The 18,938-nt window shown below is 34.1% G+C and overlaps 3 protein-coding genes across 3 annotated transcripts; 2 read left to right on the forward strand and 1 right to left on the reverse strand.

The window, feature by feature from the left end:
• Positions 1–744: 744 nt before the first annotated feature.
• Positions 745–11,247, reverse strand: LOC102620380 (protein CASP). Its single transcript, XM_006485707.4, has 19 exons — positions 10,952–11,247; positions 10,080–10,190; positions 9,723–9,901; positions 7,930–8,079; positions 7,501–7,589; positions 7,212–7,321; positions 6,889–6,983; positions 6,551–6,606; positions 5,677–5,842; positions 5,261–5,353; positions 4,398–4,526; positions 4,049–4,168; positions 3,486–3,566; positions 3,139–3,246; positions 2,868–3,011; positions 2,692–2,793; positions 1,880–1,959; positions 1,126–1,218; positions 745–1,053 (listed from the first exon to the last, which is right to left on the reverse strand). The coding sequence occupies exons 1-19, from the start codon at positions 11,037–11,039 to the stop codon at positions 999–1,001; spliced, it is 2,049 nt and encodes a 682-aa protein (XP_006485770.2). The 5' UTR covers positions 11,040–11,247; the 3' UTR covers positions 745–998.
• Positions 11,248–11,621: 374 nt separating this feature from the next.
• LOC102620657 (pentatricopeptide repeat-containing protein At3g61360) lies at positions 11,622–13,432 on the forward strand. Its single transcript, XM_006485708.4, has one exon. It carries the CDS (start codon positions 11,794–11,796, stop codon positions 13,294–13,296), a length of 1,503 nt encoding a protein of 500 aa, XP_006485771.2. The 5' UTR covers positions 11,622–11,793; the 3' UTR covers positions 13,297–13,432.
• Positions 13,433–16,556: 3,124 nt separating this feature from the next.
• On the forward strand, positions 16,557–18,735 carry LOC102622296 (protein PLANT CADMIUM RESISTANCE 4-like). The gene is made up of 4 exons (XM_006485786.3): positions 16,557–17,197; positions 17,886–17,957; positions 18,070–18,282; positions 18,430–18,735. Exons 1-4 carry the CDS (start codon positions 16,621–16,623, stop codon positions 18,516–18,518), a joined length of 951 nt encoding a protein of 316 aa, XP_006485849.2. The 5' UTR covers positions 16,557–16,620; the 3' UTR covers positions 18,519–18,735.
• Positions 18,736–18,938: the final 203 nt, after the last annotated feature.

Consider the following 18,938-nt stretch of genomic DNA (forward strand, 5'->3'; position numbering starts at 1 on the left):
ATTCATTGTAATTTTTTAATAATAAAAAATTAATAACTCCATCGTCTAGTTTTGAGAGAAAAGGGAAGATATAAGAATAGATAAAACTCATGAATGCACATAAAGTTCTTATTTGTTTCTGTCATACATTTCATGTTGAAAATATTGAATGAAATGCCATTCTTATGAGTAATATCCTACATAAAACTTAATGCTTGATAAGATAATTTTTTTAATTATTTTATTTTAAAAGGTATAAGAAGTGGACAAAACTCGTATAATTTTTTTTTTTATTCTATCTTTTCTAAGATTTAAATTTAAGTGGCCAGTCGAATAAAAATAGCTCAATCAAATGACAATAAATAAATAAATAAACATTCTATTTTTTTTTGTTGTTAAAGACAAAATAGTAAGCTATGAATAAGAAACAATAATAAAATTTTAAGAGTTCATATTCCTTTCATGTGTTCAATTATGTATTAACCATCCAATAATTTTGATACACAGTGCTTCAATGACTAAAATCATGAATCTTTTTCGAACTCAGCAATGTGAACGGTACAAGCAAGTGCCTTCATGAATTTCCAAAATACTTGACACAAAAAGTTCAGAGAGTAATAATACACACACCAAATTTTTTACTCCAAATGACATTTATTAAATAGTTAATAATTCTTTATAAAATTTTAATAAATTAATTATATTATCTTGCTAACCAATTGATAAATACCACAGCATTTGAAATAAATTTTTCAAAATAAAAAATTTAAAATGTGTAACACCGTTCAAAATGCTTAGAAAATCCAGTGTCCATTGTGTTCGGATGTTTAGAGCCTATTTACAAGTAATAAAATTAATGGGAAAATAGTGCTGCTTACATTCACCAACTAAAGTTGGTGACGAGTAAAAATAACATCATTTTTGTTATATGTACAATGTATGACAGTTTGATTCATAATTTTGATCCTGTGGTCCATCTCTGTGAACTAAAAACCAGTAAAAACAGGCAAGGCCTTAAATCACAGTGCATGAGGGAGGTCGACTGTTTTCTCAACAAATTCCTCGGGACCATTGCTGCAAAACCGAAGATGTTGTCAGGAAACAAAATAGATAGGTCTTTCAATCAGAAGATTGAGAAATAGTTACCTCAGGTAGCTCAGAGCCGACATTCGGTAGAGACAGGTAAATACCAGGACATGCAACAAAATTGTATAGAAAAATGCAAAAGTCCGAGCATATCTGCAAAATTAATCAAATACTTTAACATAGATCCTCTGGAAATGAAACCAAAGAGTGTGATGGAAAATTGTCAATACAATTTTAGGTGAGAAACACAGTGGAAAACATTTAAGATATACGCGAAGCCAAGTGGTAAAAACAAGTTTGTCTTCCCCCAAAGACTTTGAATGTTGAGGATCCAGTTTTATCAAGAAGGCCTTTCTGCTGGGTACAAATGACTTCATTCGACGTGTAAGAAGAAAACAAGCATTGAACCTGTCAACCTGACATATGGTGCCTAACATATGCATTGGCATATATTAGTCTATGAATTGATCAAATGCCTTGGGTACATTCAGAATACACCATGAAAAGCATTGATATGAATAGAAGGAAAATGATTGTAAGTTAATGAAGCTGGGGAAGGAAAGACAGTAGATGGACCGAGCAGTAGAAATTTCTGTGCGAAATACAGATTAGCAAGAATAATATTTCCAAAAAGCATGACTGGCAATGGAGTAAATTGAGCTTTTAACCCTTGATGAGCAGAGGTGAGGTACTGCTAATGATGCATAATTATAAATGTTGGGCCGAATATGATCTAGGGATGTATATACAACACACAGACACCAAAATAGTGGGAAAATTCTAAGAAAACAGAAATAAGTAAAGCAGGTTATACTTGTTGCCAAGAAGGAATCGTCCACTGCTAAGAGTGATTCTATCTCGGATACCCAACTCCTTGTATCGTTGGTCCCTTTCCTAACAGAAGTGAAAAATGAAGGTGAGTCTATAACATATAACATATAACAAATAACAAGTACACATGCACATGCATTTGAAATAGATATTTAGGCAGTGTAGAAACAAGGTTACTACAAGTATCCTAAAATCATTAGTAACTGCTATTAAATCAGAACGAGTAAGGTTCTCAGCTCCATGGATCAGGTTCTTAAAATACTTCACGAAGCTAATTAAGCACAATCCTTATAGTGCCTTCATATTTGAATGACAAGAAAAATCATGGAAAGACTGCACTTAATCCCACAAAACAAAATTTGGTTGTTAATCCAACAACCCCCCCCAACACAAAAAAAAAAATCTCTTCAACATGCAAGGGCAAGATAAATTTTAGTTCTGTCTTGGGCCAATCTTGCATCACTTCCAGGAAGAACAGAGTGTGTCATCTGTTTCTAGAGTTAGTGTCATCTGAGTCTTCAATCAAACAAAAACGAATATCTGCCACACTCATTCCCTATGATGAGGACAATTTTATTTATTTGTTTATTTTTAATGTTAAGAAGAAAGAAGCAAGAAGAGTCCAATGCAACAATATCATAATGAAAATGTATGCAAAATAGCATCTAGCTCAACAATCAGCATTCGACTGGAAGTAAAGCATGAACATGACAACTTCACATTTTGGTTACAGAAGGCACTTGTAAATACAACATGAATTACAAGTTCACCAAGACACTGTGCAAGTTCAACAACCTTCTTTGAGAAAGCTGCAAAAGGATTGATATCATCTTCATACATCTTCTTGTACTTGGATTCGATATCTGATGTAAAACCACTTTCAAGATCCTCTGCATACTGAGTTTCAAACAACAGAAACTATAAGCTCAAGAAACTTAAAAGCATATTAGGGAAATACTAACACAAGCTACCTTCTTTGAACCTCTAGAAATGACTTTCTCATTATTGTAATCTTGGACAAAACGAATTTTTCCATAGAGCTGGACATTATCAGCCTTTGTTTTTTCCAATTCTGCTGTTAGGACGCCTATCTTTTCTTTCAATTGCCTTACTTCCTAAAAATTTGGAAAATTCATTAGTCCCGCCAACAAATCCATAATCTCAATATTGGATACATTCAATAGCAATTATAGTAGAAAAAGAAGTGAATGATGAGTAATTGCAAAATCTTGAACAGTATACCTCTTCTGTCTCTCGCAACCGTGCCCTAAATCGATCTCGCTGATTGCAGATCACCTTAAGCATTGAGCTCTGATCTTGATCTGGGTACGTATGTTTTTTATCTGCTTTCTGATCCAGAAAACACAACATATGAACAAAAAAATAATCCACATGGAGAAAATGGATTACTTCTGGTCACAGAAATTATCGCCAGAACATCATAGAAAGCCCTGGTCCCATTATTAATTTTATAGGAAATACTTCAAAACATAAATATAATAATAATGCAATCAACGTGCATTTACAACTACAAAACAAATAACAGACACACACACTCACTTTAAAAAAAAAAAAAAGAAGAGAGAGACCTCAGATAACTCGGTTCCCCCAGCCTCCGATAGATCCCAATCATCAAATACATTTCCTTTTCGGTCTTTGGAACTATAACCCTGCAACAAAAATATATTAAAATCGAAAGAGTAAAGGGATCAGGAGATATAGAAGGGCTGAGAAGAGGGGTGCTGGGTTGAATGGAAGAAAACACTTGACCTTTAACAAAAATGTAAATGATTACTGACTTATGAACTTATAGGCTAACAAGTAGTTATGAACGAATGCGTGTATGATGCGCACTTGGTATGTGTGTGCATCTGAAGTAGAAATCATATATATATATATATATATATACACACACACACACACACATTATCTGATACATGTTCAAGAATTAATACTTAATATTTCACAAGGGTAGACTCCAAAGAACATGTTCAAAAAGACCATATTATGCGACTTTAAATGAATATATTGGACACCAAATAAGGTGTACATAAACGTAAAGCTCATTAATCAGCAATAAGGTAACACTCAAAATATACAACTTGAAAGTACAATGGCATTTTTGAGACTTTGGGAAGTCAATAATCCCAACCTTCAAAATATCATCTTCCAACTTCTGTATCAATTTTTGTTGCTCATTGATCTTTGCTGTAAGTTCTGCTATCTTGCCTTCTGCTGTCTCCAGCAAAGACGTTTTCTCAGAAAGCTTGACCTGAAATTAGTAAGATTAGCAATGACCAAAGGTAACTGGTAAATAACGAGTAAAAGCAGCTAGGAGTACCGTTTTATACTGGAATGCTCTGGAAATAAGGCACCCTAATGAATTCATGAGACATTAATTTCCTCTAAAGCTTTTTCATTATCTGGATATAATATAATGCTCTTGTTCTTGACGAAAACCAGGAAAGCAAAACTAACAAGGAAACAAATAGGCAACATACCTTCAATTGTGTCAGCTCGTGTTCCATTTTTCGATTTTTATCAAGAAGAAGAGATTCCATTTTGCTCATCTCTTCATCATTTGTAGCTACTTCCCAATCTTCAGCCTCAATTGAATTATAACCCACTGCCTATGGTGGTTAAATATATAAAACAGTAGAATAACAAAGCATTGTTAATCTTCCAACTGAATTGAATTATTACACACTGCCTACAACAATCAAACTACACAGATAGAGGTACCAAATGCTATTAGGATGCACAGAAATGTGAAAGTAGGGATCACAAAATATAAGCACCATGGCAAGATGCATAATGAATAGAGTGCAAAATAAAAAAAGCCGTGCATGTTAAATAATGATAGAATTCAAGTTCTAACCAGTCCATTTAAACATATTTGGCAGAAAATCATATATCTCAGTTACAATTCATGGCCAACTACTTCAAGAGAGAGAAAAAGAAAATCACAATGGCACCCAAACATCAAGCAACAATAACAGCTGAAGTGGGACAAAATCATATATCCCAACATGAGGACTTTATTATATGTCTTTAGAAAATTTAAGACTCCATTTTATCCTTCAACAATTATTTGGTTTCCTTCTTAAATTCTCAATGATTTTAAGCTTGTAGGGAATTAAGTACTTCAGCACATTTAAATTGATTGGGATAATAAGATCACATAACTAGCAAGACAACTAATATAATGTAGTTTAAAGCAGTCCAAGCATCGGCACCTAAAAATAGGCCAAATGAAACTAGAGAAATTATGTGAAATTTCAACATATTCATACAACCTAAAACAAAATCTATTGAGGAAGAATCCCCAATGATTAACCACAATATAGAGAGAAAATGATATTACCTGTAAAATTTTCACTTTTTTACGCAAATCATCAACCATTTTAGATGTAGGCCTAGCTTGGAGCTCTTTCTTCATGTCCTCAAGAGCAGCTTCCTGGATTAACAGACAAGCAAACATAGATAAGTGAGGAAAATAATAACAATAATAATAGCAATAATAATTGTCATATGTGAAAGGCAGGTTGGTTTCAATATTGTGATTATGCAGGATGTAGTTGATAGAAATATAATGCAGTACGACCTCCAAAAGCAAGTCAACATCAATTTCTCTCTCTCTCTCTCTCTCTCTCCGTACATGTTTGTTTGTGTGTGTGTGAGACTACATATACTGTTAAGATAGTAGAAAAATCACTAAATACAGAAGAAAGAAAACTTTAAAATAAATCAACAGAACTTGATAAACACGTAGCTGATTACCTTTTCAATAAGCAATGCATTCAATTTCTTGATCTCGTTCATGTGTTGCTCCCGCTCATTTGATAGGGCGGTTTCAATATTGTGAAGCTCCGAATTCAGCTCAGAGATAATCTTCTCTTTAGCACTCAAAGAATTTTCAAGGTAGCTATTTGAATCCAAAGTATCACTGTGACCACAGGAGACAATGGTGAGCTCTAAAAGAAATGGAACTCTAAATATTATAAACAATAGAAATATGCGAGTGTTTGGTTGGGAGGGAAAAGAAAGAAACCCAAATTTCAATTGTAACAGATATTTCTGCAAGAAACTTGTTTCCTTTTGTAAATTTCTGTTCTGTAATATAATCAATAATAATAAAAAACTCAAATGACCGTTACATATTTTTGCATATTACTTCAGAAGAGCTGCTCGTTCCAACACACCTTTTTTTTTTTCCCCAAAAAGAAAGGTCACTCATGTTGTGTAAGGATCTAACACTCTAGGGCATGTCAGCCAAGTTTTAAACTCCTAAGAAACTACAGGCCTCGTCTATTGCTACCGGACAGGCATGCTACTTTTCTGGGGACATTTCTGATTTCAAGCAGTAAAACATGTTGATATTAATTGAAGTATACCCATGAGACTTAATTTCCAACAAACACATTATTCCACATTACTATGACACAGGCAATTTATTTAAAACATTACTTTACAACCTACTACATCAAAATAAAAAATTTATAAAACTTCATAATTTTTTAAATAGTTTAAGCACCTTCAAAAACACAGGACCTTGCTACTGATAATTGAGGAAAACTTGTCACCAGAAGATGACAGAAATTCCAGTTCTTTTTATGGTATTAATGTTACAAATAATAGAACTAGAGGGTGTTACCTGTTCCTACCTCCAGCCTCATCATTTGCAGATTGTAATTGAGAACGTAGGAGATCCTACAAAACAGGACACAAGTAATTTCAACCTTCAATTGCAAGATCAACAGATACTGCCTAAATTGTGATCCTTTTTTGTTGGTTTCATTAGTTGAAATAACTCAAAGTTCAAACAATTATGTCACAATGAATACATGAATTGACAACAACATAGAACTGATATTGAACAATGAATTCCCCCCCCAAAAAAAAAATGAAGAGAAAGCAGCTACATAAATACAGCACTAAAATGAATTAAGAGACAAGTTGAATCATTTCTAAACACAGAATATTTGACTTCACCTTCTCTCTCTGAAGACTAAGAAGTCGTGTTTGAGCCCGTTCAACTTCATCCATCAGAAGGTTGACCTCTGATTGTTTTGCCACCCTTTCTTCATCTGATATTATTCACCAACAAATAAGATACAAATGTAGACCGGAAATGATTTCACAAATTCACATAGAGGACAAGAAAAGCATAACAGCCAAAATCAGAGTTTCTATTGAGAATTAGAATTAATGATTTCACAAATTCAAGTGACAATATAACAATTTTTTTTCTATTTGATTAAAAAAAAAAGTCAAAATAGATAACAACATACAAAAGTTCTGATCCATTGTCTCACCTGATTGGGCACGGACTTCAAACAATTGGCTTTGAGCAAGTTCATGTAATTTCTGCATAGTGGCAACACTATCTTTAGCTTGTCGCAATTGATCCTGCAAAGCCTGCTCCCTGCACAAAATAAATAAACCACGAATCCGGATATAGAGTAAAATTTCAACAAGAACCATTAAAAGAATTTCTAACACAGTAAGATTCACATTTATCAGCAGGGGTAAGTGCATGATGAAACCTAACACTCCAAAACATTCTGACCAGTAAAACATGAACTTCAACAAAAACCAAAATACCGTTCTTGTAAAATCTCCAGTGTCTTCTGATTCTCTTCAGCCAGACCACGTTGCTTGATCTCCACAATTTCTTTCACTTTTTCCTCCATCTAAAAGAAAATAGGAAACCAAGTAATCACCATTCACATCTTTACACATAACTACGTCTCGAGTTAATAGAAGGCATGTAGTTATATAGGAATTTTTTTTTAACCCATTGAAAATGTTCAAACTGCAATACCAAAATGCCATTAACAATTTCCAAACTGTGATCTTAATCACTGACTGTTATATCTGGCCATGAGAAGAGCTTTTAATGACATATCTTAACACATAAAATACAATTGGCATGTTGTTCACACACTAGTCATGGGCACAGGCATGTCAGGGAAATAACAAAATTGTCACATTGGTGGTATCATAATGACTAGGGTGCAATAAGATGCTAACCTGTTGCTCCAACTGGCGGTTGCGCTCTTCGAGTCTTCTTATTGTTGACTGCTGATTCTTTAAGTGAGTTGCTTCTGTTCTGTATTCCTCCAACTCAATTTTCATTTTTCGATTTTCAGATTCTAGTTCAGACAATTTTAGATCTTGCTCCTGTATAGAGACAAGTGTGACTTACATGCCAACTGTGCAGAAACATATTCTTTGTACAAATACAACACAATGGAAAACTGTAGTCTTTATAGGAATATTTTAAAAAATGAGTACATAAAAAATGCAGTGATTTCTAAAATAAGCATGAACTACCAAGCTTCGAGATAGTTATGGCTCATAGATGATAACTGAAACAGTGATGAAGGCGAGGACTATACTGAACAGAAAAGAAGGTTCAATTTAAGCAAAACAATTGACGTCTTAGCTACAAGAAGATAGTACATGACCTTTAGAATATAATTGAACATGTCACAATAAAACTTTCTGCCACAATCTGTTCAAAACTATACCAACAAATTCAATTGGATAAGGATCCTCTCTTGAGCTTTTAAAGATCTAGTACCACGTGTGCATTATTGGCCATGCATGGTTAAAATTTACCCCTTCATAATTTTTTTATTGTAAAAACAACCAATCATCTACCAGTATTTATTTGCCAAGGAGAGAATCCTGGTACCATTAAATTAGGTCATGGAAAGAAAATCTTGGCAGATATAACAGTTTGGATTCTTTACATATAATTGCTAATTTCGTATCAGATGTTTATAAGAACAAAAAGTCCTTTCATGTCATACGGGTCCTTCTCTAAATTAAGGATATAGATTAAAAAAAAAAAAGAGTGGGACTATTTGCACTTTAAAAGTTACTCTGAACACTCTATTACTCTTTATACTCATGTGCTAAATTTAAAAAATTAAGTTTTACTTCTACACTCTCTAGAATTCAAAAATAGACTTTACTTTAGCTAGTTAAATTAATTTACTCAAAACACCAATCAAACTATTTAGCACATCCAAAATGAATTAATAACAACTTAGTACATACAACAATGGAATCAAATTATGTTCTAAACAAATTCTTTAACACAAGTTTTAGTTATTGGTTTTTATCTATTGAAGAATATGGTCAATATTGGCTTTTAGATCCCAATTTTTTAACCTAACAATTGAGAAGAAAGTTGGTCATTTGGCCACAAAGAGAAAAAAAAGAAGAAGAAGAAGAAGTAGTAGTAGACGAAGAAAAAGAAGAAGAATAAAAAAAGGAAGAAGAAGAATAAGACAAAGGAGAAAAAGGAGAAGACTACAAAAAATAATTTTTTTTGGAATCAAAAAAGAAAAATGTGTTCAAAATATATTAAAAGTATTGATTTGCTCCTTGTTTAACTAAATATTATTTCAAAGATTGGAAATAAAATTTTTAGGGTTTATGTCAAGAGAATTAAATAATAAATAGTGAGTGTACTATATGAGTATTCAAAGTAGTTATATTATATTAGTTTATAAGAGAGAGCCCTTAGTAGTAATTCATATGACGGGTATTTTGTTATAAAATAAGAGTGTTCAAACTAATTTTAAGAGTGCAAATAGTCTCACCCATAAAAACATCTGTTTGGGCACAAGATATAGATCTTAACATCCATAAGTAAATCATGAATTGACACTTAAGAATCCTCTAACTTCTATCTTAATATAGAGAACATCTCTCAACAAGACCAATAGAATTCATTCATATAACAAAAGCGAATTTAATTATGCGTGAAACTGATAAACCTAAAACAAGAACATGAACAATCTAATACTCACAGCAATTGAAGCAAGAGCAGGATAAGGATCTGGAGCCTCATAAAGTTTTTGATAGATATTAAGAAATGCATTTTCTCCGAATTTTGCTCTTTTCGTAAGATTATCAACTTCTTCTTGATAACCCTTAAGTAAAGAATTGAAAAGGCTTAATTTTTCCTCTGGTGAAGCTTTCTTAAAATCTGTTGGACAAAACTAGAAACATCAATACTGACAAACTTATCCAAAAAAATACAGAAAAAGGAGGATATAAAAGGGAGATCTAGCTGAAACCTCTCTCCATAACTACACAAATAAATTCAACCCAAAACGAGTATTTGATATTCTCTAGGTTATTCGCATACAATTTCAATTACGTACCTCTGGTGCTCTCTGCAAGCTTCCGTCGGTTTTTTTGACTGTTCTCTTGATTTTCAGCTATCTTAAGTCCTAGTTCATCAAGCAAACTTTTTTCTTTCTCCAAATCAAATTCTAGGAAGGGGAAAAAAGAAGGGAAAAAAGAGAGAGAGAGCAAAGAAGAAGAAATCAGCAAGCCATTCCAACAAAGATATAAGTACATTATCATCATATGATGAAAATGACAAACTAAAGGTACAAATTAATGTCATATAGAGCCTTTTCAATGGGTTGATCAAGCATACTAGGGAAGAAAAATTCTATTAACAAAAGCACAACTGAGAAGCCATAGCAAACACTGTCATAGTAAAAACTAAACTCACCTAGCAATTATACTATCTCATATTGTTTCCAAATGTAATTGATCCAAGGCTATAAAATTAATCGAAAAGAAAGCTAATATAACAGAGCATGAGACATGATATGTTCCTATAAATCACTAACATGAACTAACGTATATTTCACAGTTCAGTCCACCTTGATACACTAGTTCCAGCTGAATCCAAATAAATTCAACCAAAGACATTAAAATACACGAAGATTAAATATGACGAAAAACAGTAATCTCAGATAACACACTGTATCATAATAGCTCCTCATCAACTTAATTATAATTTCACAGCTTTCGTAATACGAATCCACAACGCCTGTAGCTAAAAATTGACTAAAAATGTTGAACTAATGCCTCCTTTGGCCGCACTAACTGTGCTAAATGTTTGAGACAAATTATGGTCACAGTGATGCCAAACGCTTTTCTCCGACTAAATGATAGAATCATGGTCTCATCAATAACATTGGCTATGGAATTTAAAAAAAATAAAAAAATGAAGCGTTACCTTTCCAGAAGTTGGAGATGACGGAGACAGGAGAAGAGGAGGAAGTGTTAGGTTTGTCTCTGTCGGATCCACCTAGCGGAGCCTCCATTTTTTAGAATTTCGGATCTTGGGACCAATTGCTGTGCGTTTATATTTGGTTTCTGTGTAAATCAGCGCGCCAATGAGAGGATCAAGAGGTAAGATTCATTTGCTTTCACAGATCTCAGGCGACAGTCGGTTGGTAATACGGTGGTTATTTCCTTCTAAATAGTTTTGTATTAAGCGTGTGTTTCAAGGGGCTTGGTTCTTTTTGGGCTTATGATGGTGACGCAGACATTAAATTTCTGTGTTGGGCCTCCGCTGATGACTACATTGACATGAGTGCGTTCGGTCTAATAATAAAAATAGATATTTTGAGACAGAAAAATCTATTGTTATTCTCTCAATAGCATGAAAAATGTGTCGACTTTGTTACAATTGCAGAGTTGAAAGATAAAAATTAAAAATTAAAAAAAACTGTGCTTGGTAGAATTTGTTAAACATAATTTTTAAGACCAAAATTAGCGGGAACATAAGCAATTAATATGTACCATGGTCCATCGTGTCACAAAACAATTTAATTCTTTTTTATGAAAATAAATTTTTTAATATAATTTTATAATTTACCGATACTTGCTATCATAAATTTATTGGAACCATGACCTTATCAGTCCATACCTCTGTTATGTTAGAGCTCGAATATTTGAACTGCTCCTTGCAAATGTAGATGGACCCAAATTTCATGGGCCCGAGAAGTTCAAATATGTTGCGTGCCCCGCGCTTGCACTCGACCACCATCGCTATTAAAAATTCAATACCAAAGGATGCTCCTGGCGAAGAGATTGAAGAGATCCGATAAATTTCCTGGAATCTCCGACAGGCTTGCCTTATTATTTTCTACTACAACTCAATCTTCCGAAATCGAGCGGATCACCAGAATCATCAACGACCATCCATTTCCCGATCAACCACTGCACCCAACACTCCTCCAACACCTCCCGCAAACAACTCCCCTCTCCTCAACTCTCGTCGAGAACGTTCTCGGCCGCCTCTTCGCCGCTCACTCGAATGGCCTTAAAGCCCTCGAATTCTTCAAATTCACCCTTCAACATCCCCACTTCACTCCAACCCCCGACGCTTTCGAAAAGACCCTCCACATCCTCGCACGTATGCGCTATTTCGATCAAGCTTGGGAGCTGATGTCACACGTGCAACGCACTCACCCTTCGCTGCTCACACTTAAGTCCATGAGCATCATGCTGTCAAGAATTTCCAAATTTCAATCTTATGAAGAAACCCTCGAAGCATTTGACAGAATGGAGAGGGAAATTTTTGTTGGGATAAGGAAGTTCGGTAGCGAAGAGTTTAATGTACTTCTTCAAGCATTTTGCACTCAAAAGGAAATGAAAGAGGCGAGGTCAGTGTTTGTAAAATTGCTTTCGCGATTTGCTCCCAACAACAAAACTATGAACATTTTGCTTCTGGGGTTTAAGGAATCTGGGGACGTTACAGCAATGGAGATGTTTTATCATGAAATGGTACTAAGAGGGTTTAGGCCGAGCGTTGTTACTTATAATATTAGAATTGATGGTTATTGTAAAAAGGGATGCTTTGGTGATGCTATGAGACTTTTTGAAGAAATGGAACGGGTTGCTTGCTTGCCTTCGTTGCAAACAATCACTACTTTGATTCATGGTGCCGGGCTTGTTCGGAACATACACCAGGCGAGGCAGCTGTTTGATGAAATGCCTAAGAGGAATTTAAAGCCTGATATCGGGGCTTATAATGCTATGATTAGCTCGCTCATAAGATGTAGAGATCTGAATGCTGCGATGGAATTGATGGATGAGATGGAGGAGAAGCGTATTGGGCACGACAATGTGACGTATCATACAATGTTCTTCGGACTGATGAAGTCGAGTGGCTTGGAGGGTGTTTGCAAGCTTTATGACCGGATGATTGAGGGTAAATTTGTGCCCAAAACAAGAACAGTTGTGATGCTGATGAAATTCTTTTGCGTAAATTTCCGGGTTGATTTGGGTTTGAATCTTTGGGGATACTTGATTGATAGAGGGTTTTGTCCTCATGGTCATGCACTTGATCTTTTGGTAACGGGATTGTGTTCAAGGGGACGGTGGGAAGAAGCTTTTGAATGCTCTAAACAAATGTTGGTGAGGAGAAGGCAAGTGAGTGAAGCATCGTATAGGATGCTGCAGAGATATTTAGTGCAGGCTAATGCAAATGAAAAGTTGGAGGATCTTGACAGGATGATCAAGAACTTGCAAGCTGTTTTGCCCCCACCAACAAGGCAACAAGTTGCTCAATAGATGTTTATACAGAGTGACATTGTCTCTTCAAAAACGTACGTAAATTTTAAGTTCTCTTTATTTAGCTGCTTGAGTTCTAAGTTCTAAATATTAATACCATTTTGCTATATATATATATATATATAGTCCTTCTTTAGTGCGATCGCCCTCACTATTAACCTTACGGTTGATAGAGTCAGTTCAGACGCTGTTAAACTGCACGGTTTTATAGCACAGTAAAAAATTACTCTGTTAAATTGCACAATTTAACAGCATGTTCGCATAAAAAAAAAAAAAAAAAAAAAGAATGCCTGCATCTGATTTGTGTATGTGCATACGAAATTTTTTTAATCTTGGATTAAAATCTGAGATGAGTTTACAATGTTGTTGTAAAACAATGAATTTAAAGTTCAGGACAGACTTACGAAATAGGAAATGAACTTTTATAATGTTGTAAACTCATTTATGACTATGTAATTTTGTCCGGATTTTAATTTTGAATCTGAGGTTGACTCTCTCTCTATTAAAACATATGACTTAATAGTTTTTTCACATGAAGAAAAAAATTAAGATGCCTGTTAACCATTTCTAATATATATATATAGATGGTAAAAGAAATGGTAGTACTTTTGCTTTTTATGAAAACAAATAAATACTAGTGGTTCTGATGGTTAGCGGTATCAATCATGTATGAAAACATTCTCACTTTTTACATTTCAATTTGAATTCGTAGAACTGCTTGAGAAGGATAAAACATTAGATCTATGATTTCGGGTACGAGGGGGTACTCTTTCAATATCAAACATTAGATTAGATGAAATTAATTGTTCAAACTTCGTGTCAACATTGTAATTAAAAAATTTAAGTCGAAACATTGTCATATATAATTAAAAACCGTGTAAGAAATTAGTTTACATGTCCGAAACTCTTAACTTGAACTGACATGATTAGAAAATATCTCACATGAGTTTGGTCCCTTAGTCCTTAGACAATCATGTAATTTTAGGTTAATTCGAACTTTCATGTTAGATTAGCAGGTCATGTCGCAAATTTTCATTCGTAAAAAAGAGCAAAGGATGTAGGTTCTATTTGCTATGATAATTATATATAGTTTTTAAGGCACAACTACTTTGAAATAAAAAGGATTCTTTTTTTCAATATTATATACTATAAAAATGAAGGATCTGTTATGAAATAGAAGTTTTTGGTAAGTAAATAGCACCAGCATTGCAGTGTACTTTTTTTTTTTCACTAACAATAAGATTGTATTTGAAAAACCCATAGCAAATGATCAATCGAAATCCATTTATATTGGTAATATGTCCTAATATTCCACGCAACTCCGTATCCGGCAAAATCATAGAATTATTTATTTATATTTGGCTATAGTTAAATAATAGCAATTGGCTGAGGAACTGTTTAAAGACTCCAACCTAATAATTCACAGCATTGACTCGTGCAATGTCAGCCAGTTGGCCGGGGTCTTTACGTGTTTGGTAAGAGATGATTAGGCTCTATTAGTCAACGCTCGACGATTAAGTCAAGTCATTCCCGCCCGTTAATCATGGTCTCTCAAGTAGAAAGAAAATTAACCAAAAAAAAAAAGAGAGAATTGTATAATCCACAATAATTAGATACATGCATATTGAAGTGAGACAAAGGAGAGCAAATTTGCGGTTGTTTTTTCAAGCTTATAATTAAATCTAAAATATGCTATTGCATGGCGCAATCTTCACAAATTAAAAAGAAAAAAAAAAAGAGAAAAAAAGATAGTTAAATGTGCCATATTTATGTATATTTTCCATCTCTATCAATAAATCGCTACATGATGTCCATCTCCTCGGTCATTAGCAAGAGAAAAGTATAATTTGGACTAAGGCCTTTCTAAATTCCTATTAAAAACTGGGTAAAACAACTCCAACCAGTAAGAAATATTCTTGATAATGAAAAATAATAATTTAAGGAAATTAACTGCATATGATGATCAACACTTAAATTGATTAAGAATTGAAGGTAGAAGTACCAATTTATTATCAGCTTATTCAACACTATACATCACTATAAGTTAAATTAAAATTTGTTATCTACATGAAATTGTAACACTCTTTATGTTTATCTATTTGAGTTTTTATTTTATATGCAAGTGGAAGGGGCAGGTTGAAGATGAGATTGATCAGTGAAAAAAAAATACAATTTGAGATAGAATAGGAATTTATATGTATTTTCGCTGTTCTTTTACGTTCCTTTTCAAATTTACATACATAGGAGTTTGAAAGTTTCTCAATAGTGTTAAGAAATATAAAATGTCGTGTTTCTACTAGTTGTGAGTGTCATTTAATTAAGACTGTAAAATTTCTTATCTTGAAAAATAAGAGGTCTACGTTTCAAACTCCACTCACGTAGGAGAAGAGAAGATTTGACAATGTGGAAATATAAACAAGATTGATAGTTAAGAGAAACTAAGTCTATAAATGATGACAGTATCGTTGAAAAGTATGAATGAACAAAATTAGAATTTTGAACCCCTTTTATACTAACTTTAAATATCACAAATTTACAAAAGTAGGCAAATCCAAAATATTATTTTATAATGAAATTCTCTCCTAATCCAAATAAAAAACAAAACAAATAACACAAGAATTCGATATCTGAAAAAAAAATCTTGGAAGTAACATGAAAAATAATTTAAAACCATAAAACGATCAGAAAAAAATAGAATTTATGGCTCGATCATGGAACAAAAAAGCCTATGCTATTTGGGTTTGGTGTATCTTATCACAAGTTTCAAAATAATATCTTATACGATCAAAATAAACACCGATAACTAAGTTATAACCTTTGAAAGCTACCCTATTCATTGTACGAAACCACCCTACATCAAGATTGAGCTAAATGAAAAAAAAAAAAAAGTTGCTGCCAAACTAAATTATTATTGGCAACCAATTTAAGTCTATGTTTGCATGAAAATATGTGAAGTTTTCTAAACTTAATAAGCTGAATTCTTTAGCCAACAGAGTTGAGGTCAACTTGCCATGCCCATGCTGTTATAACTACAGGCTCAATCGTGCTCACATGGCGAAGCTAAGCAATACATCAGCCCTTCAGCAAAGAATCGAAAATTTTTTTTAAGTCAAAGTAAACCCATTCAAATACAATTGTCAGCATTAGTTGTCACTTCATCAAAGTCTTTGTTTTTGTAATTTTTTACCTAAATTTTAGTGAATTCTTGGTGCAAGTTGCTTATTCTTTCATACTTTGCACCTAGCTTATATATAAAATCAAAGTACACCTAGTAGCATATTAGCACCCAGATACCAATTATTGAGCTCTCTCAAGCAGCAAATCATGGGAAATCCCGAAGCGGCAGGCTCTTCAGCTCATCAGCAAGCTCAAGAATATGAGCTACAACCTCAAGAATATCAATACGAAAACACTGCTGCACCAACTTATGAACAACAAGAAGCACAATCACCACTACCTGCTAACCAGGGCTATAGGGCTCAAACACCTGGGCCAGCAATTGTACCACACACAATGCAGCAAAACAACCAAACGTTTCCAAATGGCCCTAATCAGCCTGTAGCTGCATACCCACCACAAGGCCCACAAAAAATTCCAGCCCACCCTGTGAAGTTCCCACCACCGGGTACTCAGACGGCCGTGCCGTTTCCACCACCAAGCCAGCAAAGGAGTCCTGTGCACCCTCAGGTTACCGTACAAACAACCCCTATGATGTATCCTCAGGCCACAGCACAAATGCCTCCTACAGTCGGATACCAAGCTCCTCCGGTGATGCAGTATCAGAATAATAATGGACCACAGGCCCAATATGGAATTCCAGTGCCAAGCCCAGGCCCAAAGTCAATTCAGGAAAACGCTTGGAGTAGCGGCCTGTTTGACTGCATGAATGACCCAATGAATGGTGATCCTCTCCTCCCTTGTTCCGAGTTTAATACCTGATAAGTTTTTTAATTGAATAATAATATACATTCCAAATTTCTTCTCTCAAATTTTTTAATGAATACAAATCTTTTTATATAACATGAGGTGGCAGCGTACGGACATGAAAGGAATGATTAAGAAGCGAAAGTAGTTGATGAAGAGAATTAAAATTCTCTCTTAATTTAAGAGAATTGATTGAGAAAAATTCAAATTATGAGAGAATCGAAAACAATTATGTGGGGCTTGTAATTCTTTCAATCAACCAACCCCTTCATGCCATGTAAGCTGCCATATCACAATATACAAAAAGGTTTGTGCAATAATTTGTAAACGTATCATTACTCTTAAAATCCTCCAAATTAATTATTTCTCTACCATGTTTCAAAGCTCATCACAAATCTCTTGCTGTTAACTTTCGATTTTTTTGTGTCTTTCAATATTTTACTCATTAAAAACTTTTACTGTTTAGTGGGTTTTGAAACATGGTATAAAATAGTATAGGACACTAAAAAAAAATGTTTGAATCTATGGGATTTTGACCATTTTCTCACATAAACATTTAAGCAATCTCGTAGAAGCAGATCAAGAGTGTGCGTCTCTTCTGAGTAATTTGTCAAACAAAATGAGAACCCAAATATTAATTGATGAATTTTTCGAAAACCGTTCAGCTCTTGTTACGGCTTGCTTCCCATGCTTGACGTTCGGCCAGCTTGCGGAGATAGTCGATGATGGCCACACCTGTAAGTTAATCGTATTTCTACAGGATTCTACTTTCTTTTTCTTAATCATACACTTTTTTTTCCCCAATGAATTTAACATAATTAATTATAATTTGGTTGTTGTTTGAATTAGCTTGTGGGACAAGTGGGTTACTGTACGCCGGGATTGCCTTCTGCATAGCGATACCATGCATAATGTCATGCACGTACAGGACCAAGCTTAGGAGCAAGTTCAACCTCCCTGAAGCTCCGGCGCCGGATTGGATCACTCACTGTCTCTGCGAATGGTGTGCTCTTTGTCAAGAATACAGAGAGCTTCAATCCAGAGGCTGGGATCCTTCCATTGGTAAAATTCCTTTAAGAAAAAGAAAGAAAAATCTGAAGCCTTTTACTTTCACTATCCGTTTATATATGCCCAGTTTTTTTTATGATCGATAAATTTGCTTAAGAACCGCAAAGTAAATCTGGGATTTTATTTGATTGTGGCATGCAGGATATCAAGGAAACCTAGCACGGAATCAGAACATGCATCTCCAGCAAGCCACTATGATGGCTCCAATGAATCAAAGAATGATGGGTTGAAAGAAAAGTATTTAATTGTTATTTAAGTTTGTGGGTTTTTAACTTTCTTTTCTTCTTTTTTTCTTCTTCTTCTTAATTGTCGATGATTGTAATATAGTACTGCAGCAATTGTCCAACATTGCCCAATTTGTATTCTTGATCTCAGTTTGTATTCACTGCATTTTTCGCTGTGAGCGGCTGCTATATATTTGCTAATATATCAGCTGATTTTCTTTTATTATTTTTTCGTTCCAGTTACGTACATGATTTTCATTTGCAGCAGATGTGGTCTACGTGTCAACTATAATTTTTTAATCTTTTTTTTTTTTGGACAAGAATTTTAATTTCTTAAGATACAAGCTCTGACAGATCAAAAGAATGTGATGATGATCAATTACATATCATTCTACTGGTTTTATATTAGACTTTCGTCAGCCATGA

Source organism: Citrus sinensis, chromosome 3 (genome assembly GCF_022201045.2).
Source record: "Citrus sinensis cultivar Valencia sweet orange chromosome 3, DVS_A1.0, whole genome shotgun sequence".
NCBI lineage: Eukaryota > Viridiplantae > Streptophyta > Magnoliopsida > Sapindales > Rutaceae > Citrus > Citrus sinensis.

What these genes read in the sequence shown, in the direction of transcription:
- LOC102622296 (XM_006485786.3), top strand. Translation starts at nt 16,621, where the DNA reads ATGGGAAATCCCGAAGCGGCAGGCTCTTCAGCTCATCAGCAAGCTCAA. An exon ending in CATGAATGACCCAATGAATG is followed by an intron (nt 17,198 to 17,885) that starts GTGATCCTCTCC and finishes AAAACCGTTCAG; the next exon opens with CTCTTGTTACGGCTTGCTTC. An exon ending in AGGCTGGGATCCTTCCATTG is followed by an intron (nt 18,283 to 18,429) that starts GTAAAATTCCTT and finishes TGTGGCATGCAG; the next exon opens with GATATCAAGGAAACCTAGCA.
- LOC102620657 (XM_006485708.4), top strand. Translation starts at nt 11,794, where the DNA reads ATGCTCCTGGCGAAGAGATTGAAGAGATCCGATAAATTTCCTGGAATC.
- LOC102620380 (XM_006485707.4), bottom strand. Translation starts at nt 11,039, where the DNA reads ATGGAGGCTCCGCTAGGTGGATCCGACAGAGACAAACCTAACACTTCC. An exon ending in GGTTGCGAGAGACAGAAGAG is followed by an intron (nt 3,012 to 3,138) that starts GTATACTGTTCA and finishes CCAAATTTTTAG; the next exon opens with GAAGTAAGGCAATTGAAAGA. An exon ending in TCGGCTCTGAGCTACCTGAG is followed by an intron (nt 1,054 to 1,125) that starts GTAACTATTTCT and finishes TCGGTTTTGCAG; the next exon opens with CAATGGTCCCGAGGAATTTG.